Source organism: Astyanax mexicanus, chromosome 18 (genome assembly GCF_023375975.1).
Source record: "Astyanax mexicanus isolate ESR-SI-001 chromosome 18, AstMex3_surface, whole genome shotgun sequence".
NCBI lineage: Eukaryota > Metazoa > Chordata > Actinopteri > Characiformes > Acestrorhamphidae > Astyanax > Astyanax mexicanus.
The window spans coordinates 11,688,944-11,705,824 of NC_064425.1; the positions used below are offsets into that span (position 1 = coordinate 11,688,944).

At 40.9% G+C, this 16,881-nt stretch overlaps 1 protein-coding gene across 1 annotated transcript in view; it reads right to left on the bottom strand.

Moving 5' to 3' along the window:
• stard10 (StAR-related lipid transfer (START) domain containing 10) overlaps positions 1–15,715 on the bottom strand; it is a 53,800-nt gene extending 38,085 nt beyond the window's left edge. Inside the window, exon 1 of the mRNA XM_007247647.4 lies at positions 15,075–15,715. Coding sequence (XP_007247709.1) covers positions 15,075–15,233 — 159 coding nt within the window. The 5' untranslated portion in view covers positions 15,234–15,715. The remainder of the gene's footprint in view (positions 1–15,074) is intronic.
• Between the last annotated feature and the right edge of the window lie 1,166 nt (positions 15,716–16,881).

Sequence of the window (16,881 nt, forward strand, 5' to 3'; positions counted from 1 at the left end):
AACTGCATACAGTGCAGAAAGGTGCATTTCATTTGTTTGACCACCAGAGGGAGCCACTTAGCCACATAGCTGTGTCGCCACCTGGTGTTGTACTTGTGTAATTGCTATCATCCCGTAGAGTGCATTTAGAGTTTCTGTCGCCAGAGGGTGCCAATTTCAAACAAACTTTTTGTTAAGTTAATAAAGGGAATTTGCATTGTGGTTGGGTTAAATGGTTTGTAAATAAGTAAACAAATAACTGCATTAATTTAATCGGTTTATATTAAATAGTTAAATTTAAGTTTCAGGTCTGCTCTCTCAAACATTACTCTTTATGTTACATTGAACCAAGCTAAATAGCTATCTCCATTGAGTAACTAATCACAACATAAAATAATTAACTGGTCATTTTAATCAATTTGATTAAGTAAAGTTAATTAAATTTTTGTTAATTAATTATTTTCAATTTAATTCAACCATCTTCAAATAAATTAAGATTAATTATTGATTGATTAAGATCAATTATTAATAACTAATTGAAATTAATTAATTAATTAACCATTAAAAAAAAAAAAAAAAAAAAAAAAAACGTATCCAGTTATCAGTTACTCAACCATATACCCAGCACACCTGTGCTTAATACATAGTTAAATTCTCCCATCCTGTACATAGTTAATAACTATACCCATATTTAGACCTGCTGCATATAGTGGCCTACAGTTATTAAACTGTTCACTAGCACCACTGACAACAAATCTAACTATTCTTTTAAAATTAATCTACTAATTGTAACCTTAGGTCGCCCCCTTTTAACAGATTTTCTTCTTAGAAAAGGCACAATGCTAATTAACTCGTACATAAAATAAACTTGTTTGTCACCAAAATTGTTTGATTCCACGTGCTTTACGTAAATCAAAATGTGTGTCACTGAAAAAGCTCTTTTAGAGCTTACAGCTGGTTTACCCCCAGGACTTACCGTCCCAGTCCAACAAACGGACAGTGGGGGTCTCCATGCACTAATTGCCAAAAGCCTCAATGAGTGTGTATCTAAAATCCTTGAGGGCAAGCAACAAGTGGATCCGATTTCCCTAATACTGTGGAAACAACTGCTGTTGTCACAGGATCAACTTGCTGCTTCCTCCAAAACCATTCAAAATCTCCAAGCAGAGATTGTGACTTTAAATGATAGAGTTGCAGACCTAGAGAACAAAACTGTACAGTCTGAAATGAACCAAAGAGACCTCAAAACCGAAGTGCAGCTGCTTCAAAAGGAAGCCAACATAGCTACCCAACTTGCAGCTCAGTCACAGGAAAAACTAAAACATGCTATTGCAAGACAGGTTGAGCTACAAACTGAATTAGCACATGCTAACAATGCAGTCAAATTAACTCGAGACCAAACAGTGTTAACATTTGAGCTGATGATGGAGGGAGACTCCCCCATCAATCCAGCTGGTAAATCAGGAACCCCTGGGGTTCCGGATCCTAAGCAACAACCATCCACAAATACAATCCCTCTAGTCTCCCTTAAAGGTGCTGAAGCGCCAGTAGAACCAAGGTTCACTCAGCGTTCCCAGCCACATGGGACCTCGGTGCAACCTCAAGCACCCTCTGATAGAGATTTGGACAAAATTGCGCGTAACATCCCACGCTTTGAACCAGAACCGGACGGTTCTAATGATGTCCACCAGTATCTTCGCGACATTGACTTCTTCTTACGCCGTTTCCCCAAGGCCACGGTAGATGATAAAATCTACCTCATTAAGGTGTCCTCTAGTCGGGAAGTTGGACGTTTCATTGAGCGCCAACCACCCCAGGTTAAGAGAGATTATCCTACTCTTTGCAAGGCTTTGGAGAATGAGTTCTCCAACCACCTTGTTCAAACCGGCCTTGCTGCAGCTCTTGCAATTAAGCAGAGCCGCCAGGAAACACCCCTACAGTACTATCACCGCCTCAGGCTAGCTTATTTCGGCTATAGAAATGAGCCTGGAATGGAGGAAGAGGAAGTTTTCAAAACATTGTTCGTGAGAAACCTCCATCCCTCCACCAGTCACTCTTTTGGAGTCGCAGCCTGCCCTCGTACGCTAACAAGCCGGCAGCTGCGTGATTTGGCTCTCAGAGGATTTGCTAAGTTCCAACAAAACATTAATAAAAAATCAGAGTCAAATGACGTCCTGATAATTAATGAGCAGTCCTCCCACGTCAAGCAAAAAGGGGCACACAAGGCTCCAATGCCACCTAAGACCCAGTTAAACCACAAAAACCAGAGAGTATTCCACTCTTGGCGTCGCTCGTCCCTACATTGGGCCGAGCAAAGTGACCAAAAGCCCTCCTATCGAAGGAAAGGTAGGATAAAACGCAGTTGGAATGGCAAACACTCACAGCACCACGCTCGAGCACAGAGCTCCAGCAAACTTCAATCTCCGCTCAGGAGAAAGAGCCCAAAGCACCACAAACGTTGGTGTCCACCTAAAGGGCACAAGCATGAGACATATCCAACTAACCTGAGCACTAAAGACGGCAGTCTGCTCAGACAATTTCGTAACGAAATACGCAAGCAGGACAATGCTGAATCTGAATTCTTGCCAATTGTCCAAGCTCCAGATCAACCTGCTTGGGGGGGTGCGAAATCCATCCACCCCAATGCAGCCTTGGTTGTACAGCCAGACGCTGAAAACAACCACACTGAGGAAGCTTCTTTCCTCAGCCTGGAGGATCCACCACCTAAACAATTCTTGGGTTTCTTAACCAAGAAAGGTTCAACACCAAAATTCTACCTAGCCACCGGGCTGGAAGATGTGTTCGGGTATGAAGCTCTTTTGGACACGGGGTCAGACATTTCTTTAATGTCAAATTCACTTTTTGACCAGGTGAGGGCGAAAGCCCGCCGAAACAACAAAGAGATACCTCTGAAAAAGTGTGCTCTTCACCTTCAACCATATTCGCACACTGGTATCACTCTGTATTCAGCAGCCCTGGTGCACGTTGCCATCGGTCCAATGAGTCTCACCCATCCAATTCACATTTCTCCGTTGGAGAACGTCCCATTGCTCTTTGGCAAAGACCTCCTTGACCGGTTCAAACCATTGATTGACTTTCAGCATCGTAGGATCTGGGCACAGGTTTGCGAACCCCTGCCCTGTCCTAAGGCACAGGATAGAGTTCAATGCTATCATGTTGCTAGCAACATTGAGCCACACAAGCTCATTGAACCTTCAAATTCCACGGGAATCAATGAGAAGCTCACTGTCAGGGTTCTGAAACCACCATCCTCAGAATCCCCTACCATGATTCTAAAACAAAACACCTGTTCATGGGCATTGACTCCCTCTACGGCTGTAGATGAGTACAACCCAAAAGCTGGAAAGTCATTCACTCTTAACACAACGGTCAACGGTGAAATCTTTGTTCCATGGGCTGACAAGTCAGCTGTTCACAGAACACCTGCAGGTTCCTTGCCACGGACTAACTGTGATCCTCTGTTCGTGCACCAAAAGGATTGTTCTCTTCTTGTTCCTGCACCAGTGGTTCCACACAAACACAGTCCCTTGGATTCTTATGAATGTAAAAACATTCCCACTATCTACACAGATGGATGTGCTTTTCAGAATGCTCAAATCAAATGGAAAGTTAACATGACAATTGATGCATGTGACAACACTTCTTTCAGAACACTGGCATTTCAACTTGATCCACTTGCCACTTACTGTGCGTCTTTCAGGATGCTCAAGGGCCTGTTTGTTTATGCCCCAGATACACACGCTTCATCTTCATTCGTGGTGCCTCAGCGTCATGGGGGGGAGAGCCTGGCCCAGGCCCTCGATCACCCATGGGTGGACCACAAAATGATGGGGGAAACACACCAAGCATTCCCACAATTGACATATCTGCCACTTGTTGGAAAAAGGCTAGTGTGTTTTCAGCCCCAACCTTCAGAAGATCTGTGGGGTATATGGCCAATTCCACAAATGGATTGGGTCGAAAGACTCATGAAATTTGTTCGAAGGAACAAACATCTCATCACTGTGGCAGGTGCATTTGCCAGATGGGGGGGACGTCCCCCAGACCCTACTGAAATGGCTCAGGCCACAACTTTTTCGCTGAACCACACTTTCTCAGGTGTTGGTATATCTCACCATTCTAGGGGTGAACTGCGGAAACACCCAAAACTGGGAAAAAGCACACTTGGCTACCAACCATTGTGTTACACTGCTGACAAGCTACTGGTGAGGTCCCAGCACAGCACCGGCAAAACAATTCGCGAGCTCAGGTCTCATTGGGTTGGTCCTCATGCAGGGGCAGACAAACTGCCTCGCATCTGGAACCAAATCCCGCATCGTCAGTGTTTTATTAAACCGATTCTCAAACAAGTTCACTGTAACCCAATTAAACTATGCAAAAGCCCCATGGGACAAGTCGGGACCGATAATGCCCTAGGTTAAATCATAATACTGGGCCAAATACTTAGACACACTGAGTGTTCATTGTCCACCATATTCTGACCTGACGCAATTGTTAAATTGAGAAAGTACCACACATTCACTGTCTGGAACTCACCTATCCAAGTAGCATAACTCACAACAAATTGGATATTTTGTTAAACCTAGTGTTTGAATCACCATTTCAAACCATTAGCATAGCAGTATAATAAATACGTGGAGAGGGGGGGTGCCAATTTTTTTTTCTTTCTTTCTCCTCTCTTCAGGTGCCCAAAACATATTTTGTTTCCCTTCTGACTACGTTTGCTCCGCTATATTGTTCTCAATTGTTGACTAAGTAGTGGCTAATTATTGAAGCATACCTTATGGGTAGGTTGTCTTGATAAAGTTATAAAGGAACAAATAGCTAGCAAACTATTTGTGACCCTTTCCTATGCTTGTTGCCACACTATCACATTAAATTAACTATTTTATTCAGAACCAAAAGCCAATAGCTACAAAAAAAAAAAAACTGACAGATACCTCAAAAGAGAAATTGTATACCCATTAGACCAAAAACTCTGTCAGCGACCTTGTAGTAGATTGTCTTAAGAAAGCATGACCAACAAGACACCAATTGCATGAAAGATGTACCCTAACATGCTCTGTCTACAGAAATCCACGTTGACATCGACCGATGACCCAACGTCCAGTGGCCCATCGATCGATGGGGGGGGAATGTAGTGGATTAACCAGAGGATTTCTTCATTGCTTGGACACAAACACACACTACCCCCACTTTACGGCCTATAAGGAAACTTCGAACCCAGAACACTCTAAAAAAACCTTGGAGTTATCTTTTTCAAACAGCCTTAAATTTCAAAATGACATTTCCTGACTATTTCTTCACTCAGCCTCGCTCGAGAACCCTAAATGCAAGTCAGGGTAAACATTTTTAAATTCTTTTTTGACATTCCTTCAGACGCTGTCAGTCGTAAATCTGGATTTAGGACCGTTAATGTTTAAACATCTGGAACTGTGCACAATTGTGGTTTTGCCAACAGCACAATCACCAGGACAAGGACGGGACTACGGGACTTGAGAGAGGGTTCAAAACTTAATGAATGCCTTGGAAATTGTAAATTCACCAAATATATTATACCAATTTAGGGGTTTGTGCTTTCTGCAACCACTTAGAAATAAGATTCATGAAGTTAAAATGAATGCTCTTAGCTTGGAAATTACATTCCCAACACCAACTTCACCAACTTCCCCCACGGTCGTAAATTCCGACGACAGCCGCTTATCTAAACACAGCAGAGGGAGAGGAATTTCTCACTGAGAAGATTTTGCTTAAAATACATATATATTGACTATATAAAAAAGGTGTTTTATAGAATGTTTACTAGATAATGGTATATGTGTCTGGTATATGGTATATGTGTTTGGATGTGTCCTGATTAAATTCTCCTACACATTCAAGTCTGAATCAACAAGGTTTAACTAGCATTTGATAATTTAGCTTTATTTGGTTATCAGTGGTTTAACCATGTATTATCTTTTAAGTGATTTAATTGGGTTTAAATAATAACATGACTCTTGATCTCTTTCTGACAGAGTACCATCCATCATTGTATTCCTAAGATTATCTTGAGTATTACAAAACTGTTTGTGGGCAAAATATATATATATTACATTTATTGTGATTCAATTGTAAGATTGTTGTTTCCTGAATTTATCCTCACAAACTGATATGCTGAAAAATGTATTTTGATCCACTGTTTAATTGAGTTTTCTTTTGGTTTGATCTATTAGAAAAATTCTGAAGCATGCTGACCATGTGAGCGAGGGGGGGTTTTATGGCCCTTTGTGAATCCCCACCAAAGTTTGAAATTGCTCCTAGACCAATCAAAACACAGACATTTGGGCCACAGGGCCAATCATAGCTCAGGGGCCAAACAGGCCACAGAGACTAATAGTAAAACTGGGCAGACACAGTTCAGTTTCCAGTTAGAGTTTCCAGTTCAGTTTGGAGTTGAGGAGAGTGGAAGAAGATGGGTTGAAGGAAGCAGTTAGAAGAGAGAAGTTAGAGGAGAGAGGTTAGAGAGGGCCTAGAGATGAAGAAAGGATAAACTGTTAGTTAGTCATCTTAGGTTAGTTTTCTTAGACTAGTGCATTTAATCTTCTTCAAGCATAATGGTATTAGTTATCCTAGTTTAAATAACTAAGCTATTTTATGATCTACGGAGTTCTCCTGCTTGCCAAGATAGTTAATATAGTTCAGTAAACCAACTAGACCAACCGACGGATCACCGAGAGGGTACGCCAGCCGAGCCAGCTCCAGGGAAGGCTTTCCCTGTGCAGAGACTAGAAGTGGGTGTCGACCAGGTGCGCCGCTGGCCCACAGAGCACCATCTTTACCCTGCGGATGGGTCCACACTGGACCTTCTAGGGGTGCAGGATGTCAGCCGAACAAGAGGTTTAAACAGCGGACCGAACCGATGGGGACCCCCCTTTGTAGACGTCTCAGAGTAAGGCAGTTTGGGTATTTCTCTCAGTAATTGGTGTTTTGGTTGGTCAAGTCTAGTTTGGTTATTGTCCTTAACTCTTTTCTTAGTATAGATTCATTTTTAGTTATTTGGCGAAAGGGATGATCTTTGTAGGCCGTAAAATATCTTACTTATCTACTTATTTTAGTGTTCTCATTTGATTAGTTCGACCTCATTACATTAAGACCCTTATTTAGAAATATTCACTTAATAGTTCTATTAATCTTTATTCCTTTCATACCAGTATTATAACGTGTTTGTTCTTTTATTTTTCATTTATTATTCTACACTATGATTTGATATCTAATGGCTACATTATGACTTTTTAATTAATTATTTACTCATATCTGTGTGATTTAATAAATACTTTTATTTTACAAAACCTGTCATTTCAGTGTGTTTTTCTGGGTAACTTGGTTATGAAAATTTCTGTCACCTGTAGAAACCACACCCTGAGATGTCTTGTGTTATTAATTAATTTGATTAATTAATTAATTAATTAATTAATCTAATTAAATTAATTTAATAACTGGCGCCCAATTAAAAATATTTCAACATCTCAATTAGCACCAGGTATTAAACCACTGAGCCCGCTACACTCAGTACTGGCGGTCACATGAGGCTGTGGTATCAATATCAAGTATTCAGTAATAGCAAATACTTGAGAATCAGGTATCGGCTTATTTTAGTATTAGCATTGTTATTGGTATCTAATCTGAGCAGATCAGGATCAGCAGGTTCAGGAATTGCTATGCAGTTTTGGCAGATAGTCAGGTATCAGAATTAGTATTTAGTAGTTGAGATAATGATCAGGCATCAGTACTTAATACATTGTATCAGAGTATCCCTACTTAAAAGGGTTAATTCATCATGAGCACAGCCAAAACAGAGGGAAAAGAGGGAGCAAGTATATGAATGGAGGAATGCCTGTAGCTGAGCTCCTCATTCAGTGACTGTGGAATTTCTTTAGACTTTCTCGACACGGAACTAATCTCCTACAAACAGAACGAGGAAAGAGCATGCACTGAGCCTCGGGGGAAGGGGCACATCCGTGTCACTTCTGCTACGGCTCAACCACTCGAGTGTGCTGATGACACGGCTCTTATCCGGACTGCAGGGACAGCTGTGTACAGCAGGGCGCATGTCTCCAGTCTGTCACAATACTAGAGAAACCCCCCATCTGCAGAAATGATCTGGATATAAGCATTACAAATGAATATTTGCGCCTCTGTCTTGTTAATAAAATTAATAACGTTAAAATAAATGGTATAAAAACAAAACAAAAAAAAAAAACACTATAATATGTTGTTTCACTCGCTTGTTTTACAGCGAGTTCAGACAGAGCGTGGCAACAGACAGACGGACACACAGACAGACAGACAGACAGAACACCAGTTGATGTGCATATTGTGAGAAAAAGTGATGTCAGCCATACAGACAGTGCAAATACATAGTTATATAATGATTTAAAATTTAGCAGTGCAAACTTTTAGAGATGTAAATAGTGGATAGTGAATGATGAATAATGAATAAACTACTAGTGCAATGCAACCATATAAAACTAATTTCAGATAAATAAACGTAGGATGAGTAAGGACATGCAAAGTTAATCAGATATTGTCAAATATTAAGGATAGGTTAAGTCTTTGTGTTTTATGTTCTTGATTAAAACTGAAACTAATGTCAGTTAGTCAGTAGCTTTATTCGTTCTAGTGTTAAAGACAGTAAACAGCTGGTGTGCATGGAAACTGCTGAACATGTTCCAGTCTGGTTATATTCTACTGTTAGGAGCCCCCTTGAGGGGGATTTTGGTAACAGTGTTGTTGTACTTTTCCGAGCTGACAGTCACAGAATTTAAACAGCCTATCACACAGTTTGTCGTTGCACTCAATTTATAACCCGTCACTGTCTTGGGGCCCCAGGCAATTGCTTGGGTTGCCTCTTTTGTTGCAACAGGCCTGTTCAGTTGGTGTTTAAAGGAAGTGGAATTTCTTTCCACTACCTTGGTCCTAGAACAGAGAAGAGTCGAGATGTCTGTTTTCTGTGGGTTTTTGAGGGATGGTGGATCGAGCCGAACTCTAAGAGCTCTTGGTGCTGCTCTGGTTTTGACCATTGCCATCAAGTATGAAGGAGCTGGTCCGTTCTGAGCGTTCTGAATCTGATGCAGGCCGCAACTGAAAGCCATACAGGAAGACACTGTAGCAGCACCTTAAATAAGGCTAATTTAATCACTCAGTCATCAGTCGAGAATCAGAGGTAGTTTAAAACAAAGGGTTAAAAATAAAGCTAAAGCTTAAATGATTTATTTTATTACAGACCTTTAAGACCTTTGAGTGCCAGCTCTCAGCAGAGACACAAAGGGATTTGTAGTTGTGTGTTCACCCCTTCTCACATAACCCCTTATTTACTCTCCACACTCTCACAGACCAGGTTACAGATCAGCGTGGGAATCAGATCGTCAGAGCAGCACCTGAACAAGCTGCACAGTCAGCGGCACGACTGTACTGCAGGTTATGCAACAGGGGAACAAAAGAATGTGAAAAACTGCACCAAGGTTCATGTCTCTGTTACACTGTATTCTGTATATTTATACAGCTCAGGAACAAAATAAGAGACCACCTAAAATTTTTTTTTGATTTTACCAAATTGAATATAATGGAATATAATCAGGAGGATAATCGATGATCACAAGCCATCAAACCAAGCTGTACTGCTTAAATTCTTGCACCAGGAGTTGCATAAAGTTATCCAAAAGCAGTGTGTAAGACTGGTGGAGGAAAACATGCCAAGATGCATTAAAACTGTAACTAAAAACCAGGGTTGTTCCACCAAATATTGATTTCTGGACTCTTAAAAGGTTATGAATAAGAACTTGTTTTCTTTGCACTATCTGAGATCTGCAGCTCTGCATATTTTTTTTTTTTCAGCCATTTCTCATTTTCTGCAAATAAATGCTCTAAATGACAATATTTTTGTTTGGAATTTAGAAGAAATGTCTGTAGTTTATAGAATAAAACAACAATGTGAATTGTACTTAAACATATAACTATAAATAGCTAAATCTGAGAATCTGATTCAGAAGCTGAAGTGGTCTTAATTTTTTTTAGCGCTGTACGTAATCTTAGTGTGTTAACAATTGGAAAATCTTACAGAACTTCATGCTTCCCTCTGCTGACAACTTTTATAGAGATGCAGATTTCATTTTCCTGCAGGAATTTTAATTTATTTCCTGAGACACTGTTTTTTCATTGGCTGTAAGCCATAATCTTTAACAATAAAATAAATAAACACTTAAAATAGATCACTCTGTGTGTAATATATCTATATAATAATAATATGAGTTTCACATTTTGAACTGAATTACTGATAAAAAATAACTTTTCAATGATATTAAAATTTTTTTAGATGCACCTGAACGTCCCACAGATCAGCGTTCTTTAGCCGCCCAGTTTCCTCACATTAGACACATTCCTCACAGCAGGAGAACAACGCCTCATCGCTTAGCTGACCTTTAGCTGAACATTTCACTTCACACAGCTGTGGACATAATTTCTACTCTTATTTTAAAGGTATTCATCACCATCGACAGGTTTTATATCTGAATTTTGCTTCTATTATTATTGGAATCTGATATTGGACGAACAAGGCCAATCCACTTACCAATCCATATTTCAGTTAATCAGTTTACCATGAACCAGCATCAGCTTCAGCCTCAGTGAACAAAAATATACCTGTTGTTTTGACTAAAACGTTGTTTGTTTGGAGATATTTTAGTATAAAACTCTAAACAGCAATACATTTTGTTGAAATATTAGTAATGAATCCATCATACAGATCTATCAGTTTGAATGTGTAGAGACCAAAATATTCTAAACCAATTTACCATTACCATTTGAACAACATAATTTATATCCCTAATATAATCTGATAAGAACTCCTGAACAGTTAGTAATGTTTGGCTCAAAAAGGAACAAAAAAAGACCCTAATTTTTAGCTTGTTATGGCTACTGCACCTGCGCACATCTCCACAGTTTAGACAGGATTCCCCACCAGCATGCTGACCTTCCTCCACTCTTCGCACAAGAAGTAGGCTGATTGGCTCTTTATGTTGAAGGGCGGGACTTTATCCATTAACGGGAGCCATGATTAGTATTAGCGGAAATTCCATTCATACAGCAGGAGACACTGGCCTGTCTCCTCAATAATAAGATTGGGTTTTGGTTTAAATGAAAGGTTGTTTGTTTGGAGATATTCTAGTCTGGAATTACCAACAAGCAGCACAGTTGCTGTTTAAGTGACAAATGTTGGATTTTGCAGCTTGAGTATTCTGATATATAATATATTTTAATAAATGCATTTAAATTCAGTGTATGTGTATTTATTTAGAATAAATACATAAATTAAAATCAAGAACAATTTAGCATTTGGTTCCATTAGCATTTGCACAGCAGGAGATCTCCGGAACCAGGATTGGGAAACACCCTGTACAAGCGAAGATGACCTCTCGTTCTCTCGCTCTCTCACTCTGCTTTCGTGCTCCCTTTCCGTCCCTCACTCTGCAAACACCTCCATGTCAACACACCTGCCCTCCAACATCCCCATAGACCCGGACGCAGGCCGGCAGGTAAACACGGACGCGGTTATATAACTCAACACTCTCTTTTGTCTGGAAAGACTGTAGCACTGCGGCTACATTATATTACAGCAGATAACATTATCTAATCTAAATAAAAACAACTCAATACAGAGCAATAACAGGAGTTTACACAGGCCACTGTGCCAGATGCCATGGCCAAGTTTCCCATCTTTAGGCTGGCAGCCATTTTGGGGCCCTGCTTTGAGAATCTGATTGCATTCAGGTACATGAGTGAAGTTAGTGAGGTCAGGATGTTGGATAATATCCCAAAACCAACCCAGCCCCAAACTCACCGCTCATTCACCCAAACAACCAGGCGCCCAACAAACTCAGCCCCAGACTCATCGGCCAACAAACTCAGTACCCAACTAACTCAGCGCCCGACCTACTTATCCCCCAACCAACTCAGCCCCAAACTTATCACCCATGCGCCCAAGCAACCTGGTGCCCAAAAAACTCAGCCCCAAGCTTTCCATCCAACAAACTCAGTGCCCAACCAACTTATCCCCCAACCAAACTCATGGCCCATGTGCTCAAGCAACCAAGCCCCCAAGCTAATCACCCAACAAACTCAGCCCCAAGCTCATTGCCCAACAAACTTTTGGGCCAAGCGTTTGCAAACAGCAGTAAGTACAACTTAAAATTAGATGAAGGTATCCATTAGACTACTACAATATCCACAAACATTTGGACATAAAACGCTGGTTTATTGGATATTCCAGGTGAGTAAAGGTTGCTATATGTGGTGAAAACCACCAAAAAATTGGCCTCTTTTTAAGATCTTAACACATGAATGAACACAATTAATCTGGAAACTGTCATTTTCTTTGCTCACATTATCAAGAACTACTCAACTAAAAAAAAAAAAAAGAAAAAAAAGAAATAAAATGAGTCAATCCAAAACATTACAAGAACTTTGATAGTATCCTCAAGTGCAGTCACAAAGACCATTAAATGCAACGGTGAAACTGGCTCCCATCAGGACCACCCCAGGAAAGGAAGAGCCAGAGGTACTTCCGATGCACAGAATACATTTTTCAGAGTTGAAGCACCCCACAGAAATATATGCTTTACAGGGTATTTTGGTTTGCTTACACATTTACAGTTACTACATGATTCCTTATGTGTGCCTTATGTGAAGTCTGTATGACTTCAGTATTCATTTACAATGTAGGAAAAAAGAAAAACAAAAACATGGAATGAGAATGTGTGTCCAAACCTTTGACTGGTACTGGACGTAGACAACATGCTATATGTTTAGCCTGCAAATTCGCATTTGCTAGCTATATAAATTTATCCAGCACTCAAGGCCTCAAGGGGTCACACTGTGAAGATCATAATTTAGTGAAACATTAACCTCCGATTTCTATTATTTAAGTGAAAATTGGTAAAATAACCTGGGACTGTTGAAAAAAAAAAAACTTACTGTAGAGCTCAACCTCTACCCAGACCCAACACACCTGAAGAGACTGTTCATTGAGGAAGTATGGGTCAGGTGACCTCAGCAGGGAGGTGGATCTCCAGGACAAGGAGTAATGAACACTAGCCCATTCATTCACCTTCATTATAGAGATTATTCTTTAAACTCAGCCACGTAAGGAGGTGGTTCAAAGCAAATGCCCACACGGCTAGTTTAATAGACCTAAACTAGAATAATCCTAAGCCTATGTTGCAAAGTATTCCCAGTGGTGACTCACTGTGATTTAGGCCAAGATTTAATACATGCCTATTAAGGAAACAAGCTCTAAACAGTTGGCTATTAGGTCTACACTATACTTACATTATTCTTGGGAATTTGTGTTCAGTATTCAACTGTACTGGTAAGTAGACCTCCAAGACAAGGATTAGTGACCACTGAGCCAGAACTATCCACATTAATTTTGGTTTTTAGGGTTTTAAATAAACTCTAAAAGCAAGTAGACCTCCAGGACAAGGTTTAGTTACCATTGAGACAGAAGTACATACATTAATTTTAGACTTTATGGTTATATGGTTATATGGTTATATACTCTACAGATTGGTTGACCACCAGTAAGTGAACTAATGACCATTTAGCCCACAAAACCTATACATTATAAAGTTCAAATTCAGGACTCAGGTTGGTTGATCTCTAGCAGCAGGATGGAGGTTATGTATCCATATGTTAGTTTTTACTTATGTCCATTGGTCCCATTTAGCCCTGACTATTCTCACAAGATGTCCTGGGATTAAGGTTCAACCTGAACTACAGGTTGTGGGATATCCATGAACAGAACAAGTCAAATATTTAACTCACACACTACTAATTGGAACCTATAAATTACAGAATTACCTCTTCAGGTACCTGACCACTGGCATACAAGAATTCTAGTGGGTTCAAACAGAAGTCCTCAGGTTGGTGGATTAAATGAGGAAGGATCGATGATCATTTGGCAAACACAATCCAAAGTAATCTTAAGGATTAGGAGTTCAAACTAAACTCAATAAATCAGGAAATGTGGTCCAAACTACACGCTACAGGTTGGTGGATCTCCATGAGGAGACTGGGTTCACACTATCCAAAGTAATCATATTGATTAGTCTTCAAACTGAATACCATTGGGCAGTTTCCCAGACAGGGATTAGGCCAAGTCCTGGACCACACAGCATTTTGAATAGAGATTCTCCATTGAAAGTAAAGCACAGTCTACAACAGGGCCTAATCGATGTATGGGAAACCAACCCTATGAGTAAGTGGATCTTCAAGATGCACAGTAATCTTACAGATCAGCCTTCAAATAACTAAACTCTACAATAAAGTTGATCTTCAAGAGCATGACTGGATAACCAGAGAACATGGAGGTAACTCTACCCACATTAATCCCAGTAATTGTGGTTCAGATTGAGCTCCACAGGTTGGTGATTCTCCAATAGAAGAATTGGAAACCCACCAGGTTCACACTATCCAAAGTAATCCTACACATTAGGCTTTAAGCAACTGAAATCTATGATAAAGTGAATCTACAAAAGCATGACTGGAAACCATGCACCCACCAAGCTCCACAGGTTGTGGATTTCCAGGATCTAAACTAATCTACTGAATTAGAGTTCAAACTCAACTCTTTGATTAAGTGAATCTTCAGGATTATACACTTATATGACTGGAGGATGAGAAGAATATGTTACCTACTGGGTTCACACTACCCAAAGTAATCCTACAGATTAGGCTTCAAACAACTAAACTCTATGATAAAGTTGATCTTCAAGAGCATGACTGGAAGACTGGAGACCATGGAGGTAAGTCTACCCACATTAATCCAGTAATTGTGGTTCAGATTGATCTCCACAGGTTAGTGGATCTCCAGAAGAAGAATTGGAATCCCACCAGGTTCACACTATTCAAAGTAATCCTACACATTAGGCTTTAAGCAACTGAACTTTATGATAAAGTGGATCTACAAGAGCATGACTGGAGGCCATGCAGCCACTGAGCTCCACAGGTTGGTGGATCTCCAGGAGCTGTACTGCACCTACCTTAATCTTGTGTAGTGACTTCTCCTCCTCCAGGATCTGAATCAGCACGGTGATTCCTGTCTTGTTGTAGGTGAGGCTCCATCCCTCGTCCGAGCAGCACTCGATCTTGAAGCTGATGAACGCCTTGTCGTCCGGGATCAGAACCTCGTCCCCGGACATGATGATGGCCAGCACGAGCGGCGCGCTCCCGGCCTGCTACAGCGAGAGAGAGAGAGCGGTGCGCGCACCCGAGAGCTAGAATAATAAAGCACGCAGGCACGAGCCTGTGGGGAATTAAACTCAAAAGTCCCGCGCGGTTCTGATACGGTTCCGTGCAGCGTTCAGTCCGCGGAGCTGGAGAAAGAACCGGAGCTGAACCCGAACTTTTAGTAGTTGTGTTGTTACCGGCTGGTAAAGCGGAGTCTCGTGACGCACGGAAAGGCGCGTGGACGCTTCTCAGGTGATTTCCCTTTAAAGCGAGTCTGTTAGAGAAGCGCGAGCGCCCGCGAGCTCAGCCAGCAGCTGCCCGGTAACCGGTACCGAGCGCAGAGCGGAGCGGAGAGAGAGGGGGGAGGGGTCAGCGCGCGGGCGGGCCGGAGCACCGGAGAGCGTCGTGTCTGCAGGAGGAGGCGGAGAGCAGCGGTGAGACACGCGCAGGCGCGCGCGCACGCGGAACCACGGCGACGACCAGGGGTGATTGACAGCTCGTGCGGAGCCGCCCACCTCACCACACACACACACACACACACAGGGAGGGAGAGAGAAAGGGATGGATAGATCAATAGGAATAGAAGCGAGAAAAGAGAAAAATAAAGATTCAGAGAAGAGAAAAAGATGAGAGGGTAAAAGAGAGCAGGAGGGAGGAAAAGTTGGAAAAGATACAGTATGACAAAGTGATCAAATAAAAAGTCAAGAATCAAGACAGAGAAAAAACAGAAGATGAGAGCAAAAGAGAGGAGGAGCAAATGGGTAAAATAGAGAAAAAAAGACTGAAATAACAAAAAAGAGCAAAAACTGTATGAGAGAAAGGGTTAAATATAGAGAGAAAGGGAGCGAGAGAAAAAGCTAAATAAACAAGAAAGAAAAAAGAAATAGAGGAAGAGTGAAAGTATGTCAAAACAAACCGAAAACAGGAGCAAAAAGAAAGAAATAGAGAATGAAAACGCACAGAAGGAGGAATAAAGACAAAATAAATAAAGAGAGAGGGAGAGAGAGGAAGAGTCAGAAAGAGTGGAGGGATGGAAGAAATAAGAAAGTGGGATAGATAAAGAGACAGGGGTGGACTGACAGATTGAGAACCAGAGAGGAAGAAAGAAAATGGGAGAGAAAAAGAAAGAAGAAATGCTTAAAGAAACAAGAGGGACCAGTGAAGTGAAGAACAAGAAAGGAGAGAAGATATAGAGAACATGAATTAAAACAAGAAATACTGAAAGAAAGATAAAAGAAGAGAGAAACAATCATAGACTAAAAAGAAGGTGGGAGAGAGAATATGAAAAGAGACAGAATATGAAAGGACTGAATAGTAAGACCTGTCTGTGATTCAGTCGTTTACCTCTCTCTTTTCCATTTATTGATTTTTCTGCTTTTACCGTTTTCTCTCTCTCTTTTCTGAGCGGATCGAAGCGATGGAGCATGGGAACAGCAGAGCAGCTTGGCTAACCCTGAAGCTGAGTCCCAAACAGTCCATTGCTCCTACACACGGTAGATCAGAAAGAATACCTGCGTTTAATTCTATAAACCACTAAAAAACATGAAAAAAAAATGAAAAAGGTGCAGGGCTTTAAATGTCACCTTCCGCGAAAATCCGATTTTTCTTGTTTTTTTGTGG